At 43.1% G+C, this 15,619-nt stretch overlaps 1 protein-coding gene across 1 annotated transcript in view; it reads right to left on the bottom strand.

The window, feature by feature from the left end:
* Positions 1-15,619, bottom strand: part of LOC139421659 (multidrug resistance-associated protein 1-like) — a 77,546-nt gene that overhangs the window by 42,952 nt on the left and 18,975 nt on the right. The window contains exons 4-7 of the mRNA XM_071172747.1: positions 4,818-4,955; positions 2,057-2,182; positions 1,022-1,083; positions 432-563 (exon numbers count right to left, since the gene is read on the bottom strand). Of these exons, the coding sequence (XP_071028848.1) occupies positions 432-563; positions 1,022-1,083; positions 2,057-2,182; positions 4,818-4,955 (458 nt within the window). The remainder of the gene's footprint in view (positions 1-431; positions 564-1,021; positions 1,084-2,056; positions 2,183-4,817; positions 4,956-15,619) is intronic.

The raw sequence follows: 15,619 nt of genomic DNA, 5'->3' as shown, positions 1-15,619 counted from the left end.
GTGGTGTGTAGGGTGTGGTGTGTAGGGTGTGGTGTGTAGGGTGTGGTGTGTAGGGTGTGGTGTGTAGGGTGTAGGGTGTGGTGTGTAGGGTGTGGTGTGTAGGGTGTGGTGTGTAGTGTGTAGTGTGTTGTGTGTAGTGTGTGCGTTGTAGTGTGTGGGTTGTAGTGTGTAGGGTGTAGTGTGTAGGGTGTAGTGTGTAGGGTGTAGTGTGTAGGGTGTAGTGTGTAGTGTGTAGGGTGTGGTGTGTAGGGTGTGGTGTGTAGGGTGTAGTGTGTAGTGTGTAGGGTGTGGTGTGTAGGGTGTAGTGTGTAGGGTGTGGTGTGTAGGGTGTGGTGTGTAGGGTGTGGTGTGTAGGGTGTAGTGTGTAGGGTGTGGTGTGTAGGGTGTGGTGTGTAGGGTGTAGTGTGTAGGGTGTAGTGTAGTAGTCTTACTGTTGTAGTTTAGTACACTCTCTGGCCCAGTCAATCTCCAGGTCTGCTATAATACAGGCTGAAGAGTCTTCTTCTCTAAGACACCAGAGATCCTCTGCCTGCAGGGGAGTACGATAACCCCTAATAACCAACCTGACAGAGGAGAGGAGAGGAGAGGAGGAGGAAGAGGAGGAGGAGGAGGAGGGAGGAGGAGGAGGAGGAGGAGGAGGAGGAGGAGGAGAAGGAAGAGGAGGAGGAAGAGGAGGAGGAAGAGGAGGAGGAGGGAGGAGGAGGAAGAGGAGGAAGAGGAGGAGGAGGAGGAGGAGGAGGAGGAGAGGAGGAGGAGGGAGGAGGAGGAGAAGGAAGAGGAGAGGAGGAGGAGGAGGAGGGATGAGGAGGAGGAAGAGGGAGGAGGGAGGGAGGGGAAGAGGGAGGAGGAGGAGGAGGGATGAGGAGGAGGGATGAGGAGGAGGGGGAGGGAGGGGGAGGAGGAGGGAGGGAGGGAAAAGGAGATCAACATCTGATAAACGGCATATATTGATTATTCAGTTTCCCCTATAATTACACATCTCATGTCCATCATTGTAACAATTCAAGGCTGCAAGTCCTACCCTCCAAACCACCAGAAGAGCATCTTAGAGAGGAAGGAGGCGTCCTCCACTGGACAGGGGTTCTGTAGGGGATAACACACAGGGTCTTAGGCCCAGATTCATTCAAAGCATGTTCTACCACTGTGAAAGCACCTTCTACAGCTGTGAAAGCACCTTCTACCGCTGTGAAAGCACCTTCTACCGCTGTGAAAGCACCTTCTACCGCTGTGAAAGCACCTTCTACCACTGTGAAAGCACCTTCTACCGCTGTGATAGCACCTTCTACCGCTGTGAAAGCACCTTCTACAGCTGTGAAAGCAACTTCTACCACTGTGAAAGCAACTTCTACCACTGTGAAAGCACCTTCTACCGCTGTGAAAGCACCTTCTACCGCTGTGAAAGCACCTTCTATAGCTGTGAAAGCACCTTCTACTGCTGTGAAAGCACCTTCTACAGCTGTGAAAGCACCTTCTACAGCTGTGAAAGCACCTTCTACAGCTGTGAAAGCACCTTCTACAGCTGTGAAAGCACCTTCTACCGCTGTGAAAGCACCTTCTACCGCTGTGAAAGCACTTTCTGCCGCTGTGAAAGCGTGTTTTACCACTGCGCACTGAGCAGCCCACAATACGCCTTGTAAAGGGCATTTCCCCAACCTTTGCAGAGATCCCCATTCATGATAAATGCTGCAGATGTTGGCTCAAGTGTAAATTACCTTTTAAAGTCACTTCCTACATGGCCTGAACAAGAGCAATGTGTTTGTCTGTCAATGCAGTCTGATTGAATCCTGGCCTTGGTGTCTTAACCCTGATTCTATTCAAATGAATATAAAGCTGACTACTAAAAACCACATCCTTTAGGATTTATAACCTCACTTCTGTTTGTCTGTGTTTGTCTGTGTTTGTCTGTGTTTGTCTACATTTTTCTGTGTGTTTCTGTGTGTCTGTGCTGGGTACCTTTCTGTAGGTGTGTGTGGCTGTGCTGGGTACCTTTCTGTAGGTGTGTGTGTGTCTGTGCTGGGTACCTTTCTGAAGGTGTGTGTGTGTCTGTGCTGGGTACCTTTCTGTAGGTGTGTGTGTCTGTGCTGGGGTGTTGGTCAGAGAAGCAGCTGAGGATGAGCTGGGTCAGCTGCAGGGAGAAGTAGACGAAGAATGCTATGAAGCGCATCGCGTCTGTGAAGAACCCCTATAACACAGGAAGAGGGTGATTGGTTATTAATTGAATGTGTGAGAAAGAGGGAGAGAGAGAGAGAGGGAGAGAGAGAGAGAGAGAGGTGTACTCTCAGACTTCCAACTGTACTCTCAGTGTTCCAACTGTACTCTCAGACTTCCAACTGTAATCTCAGACTTCCAACTGTATTCTCAGACTTCCAACTGTACTCTTAGTGTTCCAACTGTACTCTCAGTGTTCCAACTGTACTCTCAGACTTCCAACTGTACTCTCAGACTTCCAACTGTACTCTTAGTGTTCCAACTGTACTCTCAGTGTTCCAACTGTACTCTCAGACTTCCAACTGTACTCTCAGACTTCCAACTGTATTCTCAGTGTTCCAACTGTGCTCTCAGACTTCCAACTGTATTCTCAGTGTTCCAACTGTGGTCTCAGACTTCCAACTGTACGTTCAGACTTCCAACTGTACTCTCAGTGTTCCAACTGTACGTTCAGACTTCCAACTGTACTCTCAGTGTTCCAACTGTACTCTCAGTGTTCCAACTGTACTCTCAGACTTCCAACTGTACTCTCAGTGTTCCAACTGTACTCTCAGTGTTCCAACTGTACTCTCAGACTTCCAACTGTGCTCTCAGACTTCCAACTGCACTCTGTGTTCCAACTGCACTCTCAGTGTTCCAACTGTACTCTCAGACTTCCAACTGTACTCTCAGTGTTCCAACTATACGTTCAAACTTCCAACTGTACTCTCAGTGTTCCAACTGTACTCTCAGACTTACAACTGTATTCTGACTTCCAACTGTACTATCAGACTTCCAACTGCACTATCAGTGTTCCAACTGTCCTCCCAGACTTCCAACTGTACTCTCAGTGTTCCAACTGTACTCTCAGACTTCCAACTGTACTCTCAGTGTTCCAGCTGTACTCAGTGTTCCAACTGCACTCTCAGTGTTTCAACTGTCCTCTCAGACTTCCAACTGTACTCTCAGACTTCCAACTGTACTCTCAGTGTTCCAACTGTACTCTCAGTGTTCCAACTGTACTCTCAGACTTCCAACTGTACTCTCAGTGTTCCAACTGTACTCTCAGACCTCCAACTGTACTCTCAGTGTTCCAACTGTACTCTCGGTGTTCCAACTGTACTCTCATTGTTCCAGCTGTACTCTCAGTGTTCCAGCTGTACTCTCAGTGTTTCAACTGTACTCTCAGTGTTCCAACTGCACTCTCAGTGTTCCAACTGTACTCTCAGTGTTTCAACTGTACTCTCAGTGTTCCAACTGTACTCTCAGTGTTTCAACTGTATTCTCAGTGTTCCAACTGTACTCTCAGACTTCCAGCTGTACTCTCAGTGTTCCAACTGTACTCTCAGTGTTTCAACTGTACTCTCAGTGTTTCAACTGTACTCTCAGTGTTCCAACAGTACTCTCAGTGTTCCAACTTTTCTCTCAGACTTCCAACTGTACTCTCAGTGTTCCAACTGTACTCTCAGTGTTCCAACTGTACTCTCAGTGTTCCAACTTTTCTCTCAGACTTCCAACTGTACTCTCAGTGTTCCAACTGTACTCTCAGTGTTCCAACTGTACTCTCGGTGTTCCAACTGTGCTCTCAGTGTACCCACTGGACCTAAAGCCTGTAAACCTAACTGGTTCCTACTGGACCTTAAGCCTGTAAACCTAACTGGTTCCTACTGGACCTAAAGCCTGTAAACCTAACTGGTTCCTACTGGACCTAAAGCCTGTAAACCTAACTGGTTCCTACTGGACCTAAAGCCTGGTAACCTAACTGGTTCCTACTGGACCTAAAGCCTGTAAACCTAACTGGTTCCTACTGGACCTAAAGCCTGTAAACCTAACTGGTTCCTACTGGACCTAAACCCTGTAAACCTAACTGGTTCTGCATTCAACAATGCCACATTGTTTGTGCATGTTTGTATGCGTTAAACCAAGCAAGTCAGCCACCTAAACCACACAATTCATCTACTGTAACAGATATGATATGTTAACTCAATGAAACCTGAGACTAGACTAACTCACCCAGGATAAACAGATGGTAATTACACACCCCAACCCTCCATATGCCACATACATACTGTAGATCATGTACAGTGTGTCTTTGTGAGATTTAGGGCCACGTTTGTGTGAGGGAACCAGATGTTGATTGCTGTGTGTGTTGGCATAATGAGAGAGGGTGAGAACAGCAGGAGACGGATGGAGAAATGGAGGAGAGATGGAGGAGAGAGCAGATGGAGGAGAGATGGAGGAGAGAGCAGATGGAGGAGAGATGGAGGAGAGAGCAGATGGAGGAGAGAGAAGATGGAGGAGAGATGGAGGAGAGAGCAGATGGAGGAGAGATGGAGGAGAGAGCAGATGGAGGAGAGATGGAGGAGAGATGGAGGAGAGAGCAGATGGAGGAGAGATGGAGGAGAGATGGAGGAGAGATGGAGGAGAGAGCAGATGGAGGAGAGATGGAGGAGAGAGCAGATGAGTGAGCACACACACACACACACACACACACACACACAGAGACACACACAGACACACAGACACAGACACAGACACAGACACAAACAGACACACACACACACACACACACACACACAGAGACACACACAGACAGACACACACACACACACACACACACACACACACACCTCTTCTATGATCTGCTGTATGTTGGCTCTGAGTGGAACGAGGGAGCAGACCACTGCCAGAGTCCAGAAGAGGATGAGAAGAACGGAAGAACGACATCCCTTCATCCTCTCCCACTGGATCACACACACTGCCAAGAGCTGGGGAGAGAGAATGAGGAGAGAGATGAAGAGATGGAGACATTGACCAGAAGAGATTAACCAGAAGAGATTGGACAGAAGAGATTGGACAAAAGAGATTGGACAGAAGAGATTGGACAGAAGAGTTTGGACAGAAGAGATTGGACAAAAGAGATTGGACAAAAGAGATTGGACAGAAGAGATTGGACAGAAGAGATTGGACAAAAGAGATTGGACAGAAGAGATTGGACAGAAGAGATCGAGATGTTTTATTTTATTTTGTATATATTTGTATATATTATTATTATTATTATATTATTATTGTAATTTATGTTTTATGATTATTTATTGAATATTCGAAACAATATTACTTGCAGTGTAGATTCCCATTCAATAACTACATCATACCAGTCATCATACCAGTCATTCAAACAGATTCCCATTCAATAACTACACCATACCAGTCATCATACCAGTCATTCAAACAGATTCCCATTCAATAACTACACCATACCAGTCATCCAACAGATTCCCATTCAATAACTACATCATACCAGTCATCCAACAGATTCCCATTCAATAACTACATCATACCAGTCCTCATACCAGTCATCATACCAGTCATTCAAACAGATTCCCATTCAATAACTACATCATACCAGTCCTCCAACAGATTCCCATTCAATAACTACACCATACCAGTCATCATACCAGTCATTCAAACAGATTCCCATTCAATAACTACATCATACCAGTCATCCAACAGATTCCCATTCAATAACTACATCATACCAGTCATCCAACAGATTCCCATTCAATAACTACATCATACCAGTCCTCATACCAGTCATCATACCAGTCATTCAAACAGATTCCCATTCAATAACTACATCATACCAGTCACCCAACAGATTCCCATTCAATAACTACATCATACCAGTCATCATACCAGTCATTCAAACAGATTCCCATTCAATAACTACATCATACCAGTCATCCAAACAGATTCCCATTCAATAACTACATAATACCAGTCACCCAACAGATTCCCATTCAATAACTACATCATACCAGTCATCCAAACAGATTCCCATTCAATAACTACATCATACCAGTCATCCAAACAGATTCCCATTCAATAACTACATCATACCAGTCATCATACCAGTCATCCAACAGATTCCCATTCAATAACTACATCATACCAGTCATCATACCAGTCATTCAAACAGATTCCCATTCAATAACTACATCATACCAGTCACCCAACAGATTCCCATTCAATAACTACATCATACCAGTCATTCAAACAGATTCCCATTCAATAACTACAGCATACCAGTCATCCAAACAGATTCCCATTCAATAACTACATCATACCAGTCATCCAACAGATTCCCATTCAATAACTACACCATACCAGTCATCCAACAGATTCCCATTCAATAACTACACCATACCAGTCATCATACCAGTCATTCAAACAGATTCCCATTCAATAACTACATCATACCAGTCATCCAACAGATTCCCATTCAATAACTACACCATACCAGTCATCCAACAGATTCCCATTCAATAACTACACCATACCAGTCCTCATACCAGTCCTCATACCAGTCATCATACCAGTCATCATACCAGTCATTCAAACAGATTCCCATTCAATAACTACACCATACCAGTCATCCAACAGATTCCCATTCAATAACTACACCATACCAGTCATCATACCAGTCACCATACCAGTCATCCAACAGATTCCCATTCAATAACTACACCATACCAGTCATCCAACAGATTCCCATTCAATAACTACATCATACCAGTCATCATACCAGTCATTCAAACAGATTCCCATTCAATAACTACATCATACCAGTCATCATACCAGTCATCATACCAGTCATTCAAACAGATTCCGATTCAATAACTACATCATACCAGTCATCATACCAGTCATCATACCAGTCATTCAAACAGATTCCCATTCAATAACTACATCATACCAGTCATCCAACAGATTCCCATTCAATAACTACACCATACCAGTCATCATACCAGTCATTCAAACAGATTCCCATTCAATAACTACATCATACCAGTCATCCAACAGATTCCCATTCAATAACTACATCATACCAGTCATCATACCAGTCATTCAAACAGATTCCCATTCAATAACTACATCATACCAGTCATCCAACAGATTCCCATTCAATAACTACACCATACCAGTCATCATACCAGTCATTCAAACAGATTCCCATTCAATAACTACATCATACCAGTCATCCAACAGATTCCCATTCAATAAGTACATCATACCAGTCATCATACCAGTCATCATACCAGTCATCCAACAGATTCCCATTCAATAACTACATCATACCAGTCATAATACCAGTCACCCAACAGATTCCCATTCAATAACTATATCATACCAGTCATCATACCAGTCATAATACCAGTCATCCAACAGATTCCCATTCAATAACTACATCATACCAGTCATAATACCAGTCACCCAACAGATTCCCATTCAATAACTACACCATACCAGTCCTCCAACAGATTCACATTCAATAACTACATCATACAAGTCATCATACCAGTCATCATACCAGTCATCCAACAGATTCCCATTCAATAACTACACCATACCACTCATCCAACAGATTCCCATTCAATAACTACATCATACCAGTTATTCAAACAGATTCCCATTCAATAACTACATCATACCAGTCATCATACCAGTACTCCAACAGATTCCCATTCAATAACTACACCATACCACTCATCCAACAGATTCCCATTCAATAACTACATCATACCAGTCATTCAAACAGATTCCCATTCAATAACTACATCATACCAGTCATCCAAACAGATTCCCATTCAATAACTACATCATACCAGTCATCATACCAGTCATCCAACAGATTCCCATTCAATAACTACATCATACCAGTCATCATACCAGTCATTCAAACAGATTCCCATTCAATAACTACATCATACCAGTCACCCAACAGATTCCCATTCAATAACTACATCATACCAGTCATTCAAACAGATTCCCATTCAATAACTACATCATACCAGTCATCCAAACAGATTCCCATTCAATAACTACATCATACCAGTCATCCAACAGATTCCCATTCAATAACTACACCATACCAGTCATCCAACAGATTCCCATTCAATAACTACACCATACCAGTCATCATACCAGTCATTCAAACAGATTCCCATTCAATAACTACACCATACCAGTCCTCCCACAGATTCCCATTCAATAACTACACCATACCAGTCATCATACCAGTCATTCAAACAGATTCCCATTCAATAACTACATCATACCAGTCCTCATACCAGTCCTCATACCAGTCAGCATACCAGTCATCATACCAGTCATTCAAACAGATTCCCATTCAATAACTACACCATACCAGTCATCCAACAGATTCCCATTCAATAACTACACCATACCAGTCATCATACCAGTCACCATACCAGTCATCCAACAGATTCCCATTCAATAACTACACCATACCAGTCATCCAACAGATTCCCATTCAATAACTACATCATACCAGTCATCATACCAGTCATTCAAACAGATTCCCATTCAATAACTACATCATACCAGTCATCATACCAGTCATCATACCAGTCATTCAAACAGATTCCCATTCAATAACTACATCATACCAGTCATCATACCAGTCATCATACCAGTCATTCAAACAGATTCCCATTCAATAACTACATCATACCAGTCATCCAACAGATTCCCATTCAATAACTACACCATACCAGTCATCATACCAGTCATTCAAACAGATTCCCATTCAATAACTACATCATACCAGTCATCCAACAGATTCCCATTCAATAACTACATCATACCAGTCATCATACCAGTCATTCAAACAGATTCCCATTCAATAACTACATCATACCAGTCATCCAACAGATTCCCATTCAATAACTACACCATACCAGTCATCATACCAGTCATTCAAACAGATTCCCATTCAATGACTACATCATACCAGTCATCCAACAGATTCCCATTCAATAACTACATCATACCAGTCATCATACCAGTCATCATACCAGTCATCCAACAGATTCCCATTCAATAACTACATCATACCAGTCATAATACCAGTCACCCAACAGATTCCCATTCAATAACTATATCATACCAGTCATCATACCAGTCATAATACCAGTCATCCAACAGATTCCCATTCAATAACTACATCATACCAGTCATAATACCAGTCACCCAACAGATTCCCATTCAATAACTACACCATACCAGTCCTCCAACAGATTCACATTCAATAACTACATCATACCAGTCATCATACCAGTCATCATACCAGTCATCCAACAGATTCCCATTCAATAACTACACCATACCACTCATCCAACAGATTCCCATTCAATAACTACATCATACCAGTCATTCAAACAGATTCCCATTCAATAACTACATCATACCAGTCATCATACCAGTACTCCAACAGATTCCCATTCAATAACTACACCATACCACTCATCCAACAGATTCCCATTCAATAACTACATCATACCAGTCATTCAAACAGATTCCCATTCAATAACTACACCATACCAGTCATCATACCAGTCATCATACCAGTCATTCAAACAGATTCCCATTCAATAACTACATCATACCAGTCATCCAACAGATTCCCATTCAATAACTACACCATACCAGTCATCATACCAGTCATTCAAACAGATTCCCATTCAATAACTACACCATACCAGTCATCCAACAGATTCCCATTCAATAACTACACCATACCAGTCATCCAACAGATTCCCATTCAATAACTACACCATACCAGTCATTCAAACAGATTCCCATTCAATAACTACACCATACCAGTCATCATACCAGTCATTCAAACAGATTCCCATTCAATAACTACACCATACCAGTCATCATACCAGTCATCATACCAGTCATCATACCAGTCATCATACCAGTCATCCAACAGATTCCCATTCAATAACTACACCATACCAGTCATCCAACAGATTCCCATTCAATAACTACACCATACCAGTCATCATACCAGTCATCATACCAGTCATTCAAACAGATTCCCATTCAATAACTACATCATACCAGTCCTCCAACAGATTCCCATTCAATAACTACACCATACCAGTCATCATACCAGTCATCATACCAGTCATTCAAACAGATTCCCATTCAATAACTACACCATACCAGTCCTCCAACAGATTCCCATTCAATAACTACACCATACCAGTCATCATACCAGTCATCCAACAGATTCCCATTCAATAACTACACCATACCAGTCATCATACCAGTCATCATACCAGTCATCATACCAGTCATTCAAACAGATTCCCATTCAATAACTACATCATACCAGTCATCATACCAGTCATCATACCAGTCATTCAAACAGATTCCCATTCAATAACTACATCATACCAGTCCTCCAACAGATTCCCATTCAATAACTACATCATACCAGTCATTATACCAGTCATCATACCAGTCATTCAAACAGATTCCCATTCAATAACTACATCATACCAGTCATTCAAACAGATTCCCATTCAATAACTACATCATACCAGTCATCCAACAGATTCCCATTCTATAACTACACCATACCAGTCATCATACCAGTCATCATACCAGTCATTCAAACAGATTCCCATTCAATAACTACACCATACCAGTCATCCAAACAGATTCCCATTCAATAACTACATCATACCAGTCATCATACCAGTCATCATACCAGTCATCCAAACAGATTCCCATTCAATAACTACATCATACCAGTCCTCCAACAGATTCCCATTCAATAACTACACCATACCAGTCATCCAACAGATTCCCATTCAATAACTACACCATACCAGTCATCATACCAGTCATTCAAACAGATTCCCATTCAATAACTACATCATACCAGTCATCCAACAGATTCCCATTCAATAACTACACCATACCAGTCATCATACCAGTCATTCAAACAGATTCCCATTCAATAACTACATCATACCAGTCATCCAACAGATTCCCATTCAATAACTACACCATACCAGTCATCATACCAGTCATTCAAACAGATTCCCATTCAATAACTACATCATACCAGTCATCCAACAGATTCCCATTCAATAACTACATCATACCAGTCATCCAACAGATTCCCATTCAATAACTACATCATACCAGTCATCATACCAGTCATCATACCAGTCATCATACCAGTCATCATACCAGTCATCATACCAGTCATCCAACAGATTCCCATTCAATAACTACATCATACCAGTCATAATACCAGTCACCCAACAGATTCCCATTCAATAACTATATCATACCAGTCATCATACCAGTCATAATACCAGTCATCCAACAGATTCCCATTCAATAACTACATCATACCAGTCATAATACCAGTCACCCAACAGATTCCCATTCAATAACTACATCATACCAGTCATAATACCAGTCACCCAACAGATTCCCATTCAATAACTACACCATACCAGTCATCATACCAGTCATCCAACAGATTCCCATTCAATAACTACATCATACCAGTCATCCAACAGATTCCCATTCAATAACTACACCATACCAGTCATCATACCAGTCATCATACCAGTCATTCAAACAGATTCCCATTCAATAACTACATCATACCAGTCATCCAACAGATTCCCATTCAATAACTACATCATACCAGTCCTCCAACAGATTCCCATTCAATAACTACACCATACCAGTCCTCCAACAGATTCCCATTCAATAACTACACCATACCAGTCCTCCAACAGATTCACATTCAATAACTACATCATACCAGTCATCATACCAGTCATCATACCAGTCATCCAACAGATTCCCATTCAATAACTACACCATACCACTCATCCAACAGATTCCCATTCAATAACTACATCATACCAGTCATTCAAACAGATTCCCATTCAATAACTACATCATACCAGTCATCATACCAGTCATCCAACAGATTCCCATTCAATAACTACATCATACCAGTCATCCAACAGATTCCTATTCAATAACTACACCATACCAGTCATCCAACAGATTCCCATTCAATAACTACACCATACCAGTCATCCAACAGATTCCCATTCAATAACTACATCATACCAGTCATCATACCAGTCATCATACCAGTCATCATACCTGTCATCATACCAGTCATCATACCAGTCATCATACCAGTCATCATACCAGTCATCATACCAGTCATCATACCAGTCATCATACCACTCATCCAACAGATTCCCATTCAATAACTACATCATACCAGTCATTCAAACAGATTCCCATTCAATAACTACACCATACCAGTCATCATACCAGTCATCATACCAGTCATTCAAACAGATTCCCATTCAATAACTACACCATACCAGTCATCCAAACAGATTCCCATTCAATAACTACACCATACCACTCATCCAACAGATTCCCATTCAATAACTACACCATACCAGTCATTCAAACAGATTCCCATTCAATAACTACACCATACCAGTCATCATACCAGTCATTCAAACAGATTCCCATTCAATAACTACACCATACCAGTCATCATACCAGTCATCATACCAGTCATCATACCAGTCATCCAACAGATTCCCATTCAATAACTACACCATACCAGTCATCCAACAGATTCCCATTCAATAACTACACCATACCAGTCATCATACCAGTCATCATACCAGTCATTCAAACAGATTCCCATTCAATAACTAGATCATACCAGTCCTCCAACAGATTCCCATTCAATAACTACACCATACCAGTCATCATACCAGTCATCATACCTGTCATTCAAACAGATTCCCATTCAATAACTACACCATACCAGTCCTCCAACAGATTCCCATTCAATAACTACACCATACCAGTCATCATACCAGTCATCATACCAGTCATTCAAACAGATTCCCATTCAATAACTACACCATACCAGTCATCCAACAGATTCCCATTCAATAACTACACCATACCAGTCATCATACCAGTCATCATACCAGTCATCATACCAGTCATTCAAACAGATTCCCATTCAATAACTACATCATACCAGTCATCATACCAGTCATCATACCAGTCATTCAAACAGATTCCCATTCAATAACTACATCATACCAGTCCTCCAACAGATTCCCATTCAATAACTACATCATACCAGTCATCATACCAGTCATCATACCAGTCATTCAAACAGATTCCCATTCAATAACTACATCATACCAGTCATCCAACAGATTCCCATTCAATAACTACATCATACCAGTCATCATACCAGTCATCATACCAGTCCTCATACCAGTCATCATACCAGTCATCCAACAGATTCCCATTCAATAACTACATCATACCAGTCATCCAAACAGATTCCCATTCAATAACTACATCATACCAGTCCTCCAACAGATTCCCATTCAATAACTACACCATACCAGTCATCATACCAGTCATTCAAACAGATTCCCATTCAATCACTACACCATACCAGTCATCCAACAGATTCCCATTCAATAACTACACCATACCAGTCATCCAACAGATTCCCATTCAATAACTACACCATACCAGTCCTCCAACAGATTCCCATTCAATAACTACACCATACCAGTCATCATACCAGTCATCCAACAGATTCCCATTCAATAACTACACCATACCAGTCATCCAACAGATTCCCATTCAGAGCAAAACACAGAAGCATCCAGAGTCAATGCCCTGCTCAAGGGCATTTTGACCGATCTACCACCAGGCCACAAAACGTGAACCCGAACCCTCCAAGATCCCCCCACAGTTCCCCAATAACTGTCCCTCAACCATTCGAGACCCCTCCCACAGCCCCCCCCCCCCCCCCCCAGGAAGAAAAATAACATAAAAAATACTATTCATTCCATTCCCCACCTCCAAGAACTCCCCAATGCACCAACAACCAAGAAGGGATTTAGTGGAAGACGAGGACCGGAAGACGAGGACCGGAAGAAAGGACTGGAAGACGAGGACCGGAAAACGAGGACCGGAAGAAAGGACCGGAAGACGAGGACCGGAAGACAAGGACCGGAAGACGAGGACCGGAAGAAAGGACCGGAAGACGAGGACCGGAAGACGAGGACCGGAAGACGAGGACCGGAAGAAAGGACCGGAAGACGAGGACCGGAAAACGAGGACCGGAAGAAAGGACCGGAAGAAAGGACCGGAAGACGAGGACCGGAAGAAAGGACCGGAAGATGAGGACCGGAAGAAAGGACTGGAAGACGAGGACCGGAAAACGAGGACCGGAAGAAAGGACCGGAAGACGAGGACCGGAAGACGAGGACCGGAAGACGAGGACCGGAAGAAAGGACTGGAAGACGAGGACCTGAAAACGAGGACCGGAAGAAAGGACCGGAAGACGAGGACCGGAAGACGAGGACCGGAAGACGAGGACCGGAAGAAAGGACCGGAAGACGAGGACCGGAAGACGAGGACCGGAAGACGAGGACCGGAAGACGAGGACCGGAAGACGAGGACCGGCAGAAAGGACCGGAAGATGAGGACCGGAAGACGAGGACCGGAAGACGAGGACCGGAAGAAAGGACCGGAAGACGAGGACCGGAAGACGAGGACCGGAAGACGAGGACCGGAAGACGAGGACCGGAAGACGAGGACCGGAAGACGAGGACCGGAAGAAAGGACCGGAAGACGAGGACCGGAAAACGAGGACCGGAAGAAAGGACCGGAAGACGAGGACCGGAAGACGAGGACCGGAAGAGATTGGCCAGAAGAGATTGACCAGAAGAGATTGAGCAGACCAAATCATCAACTAGATTAAACTGATTTGTAGACTGCAAATTGATCACAAGAGGCCCAAACAGATATAGTGTTTGACTAAAACATAATCATTTCAAACCTTGCTTACACTTGTACATGATCATGTCGTGTCTCTCTAATTATGTGTAAGAATACTTGGGAACAGATTTCTTGAATGAAAATAACTTGGAGCTGATTTCCTGGTGTTTTTTTGTCTTTTATCTCCAACAATAAAAATTCCACACACCAAAAAAAACGTTAAAAAAACCCACCAGCGAGCCAATTAAAACCACCCACGGGCCAATTGAAACCACCCATGGGCCAATTAAAACCACCCATGGGCCAATTAAAACCACCCATGGGCCAATTAAAACCACCCATGGGCCAATTAAAACCACCCACGGGCCAATTGAAACCACCCATGGGCCAATTAAAACCACCCATGGGCCAATTAAAACCACCCATGGGCCAATTAAAACCACCCATGGGCCAATTAAAACCACCCATGGGCCAATTAAAACCACCAATGGGCCAATTACAACCACCCATGGGCCAATTAAAACCACCCACAGGCCAATTAATACCACCCACGGGCCAATTGAAACCACCCACGGGCCAATTAAAACCACCCATGGGCCAATTAAAACCACCCACGGGCCAATTAAAACCACCCACGGTCCAATTGAAACCACCCACGGGCCAATTAAAACCACCCATGGGCCAATTAAACCACCCACAGGCCAATTAAACCACCCACGGGCCAATTAAAACCACC

The sequence above is a fragment of the Oncorhynchus clarkii genome, chromosome 12 (genome assembly GCF_045791955.1).
Source record: "Oncorhynchus clarkii lewisi isolate Uvic-CL-2024 chromosome 12, UVic_Ocla_1.0, whole genome shotgun sequence".
Lineage (NCBI taxonomy): Eukaryota > Metazoa > Chordata > Actinopteri > Salmoniformes > Salmonidae > Oncorhynchus > Oncorhynchus clarkii.
Note: the sequence above shows the minus strand (reverse complement) of the source record. Positions and strands in the feature narration are given on the sequence as shown.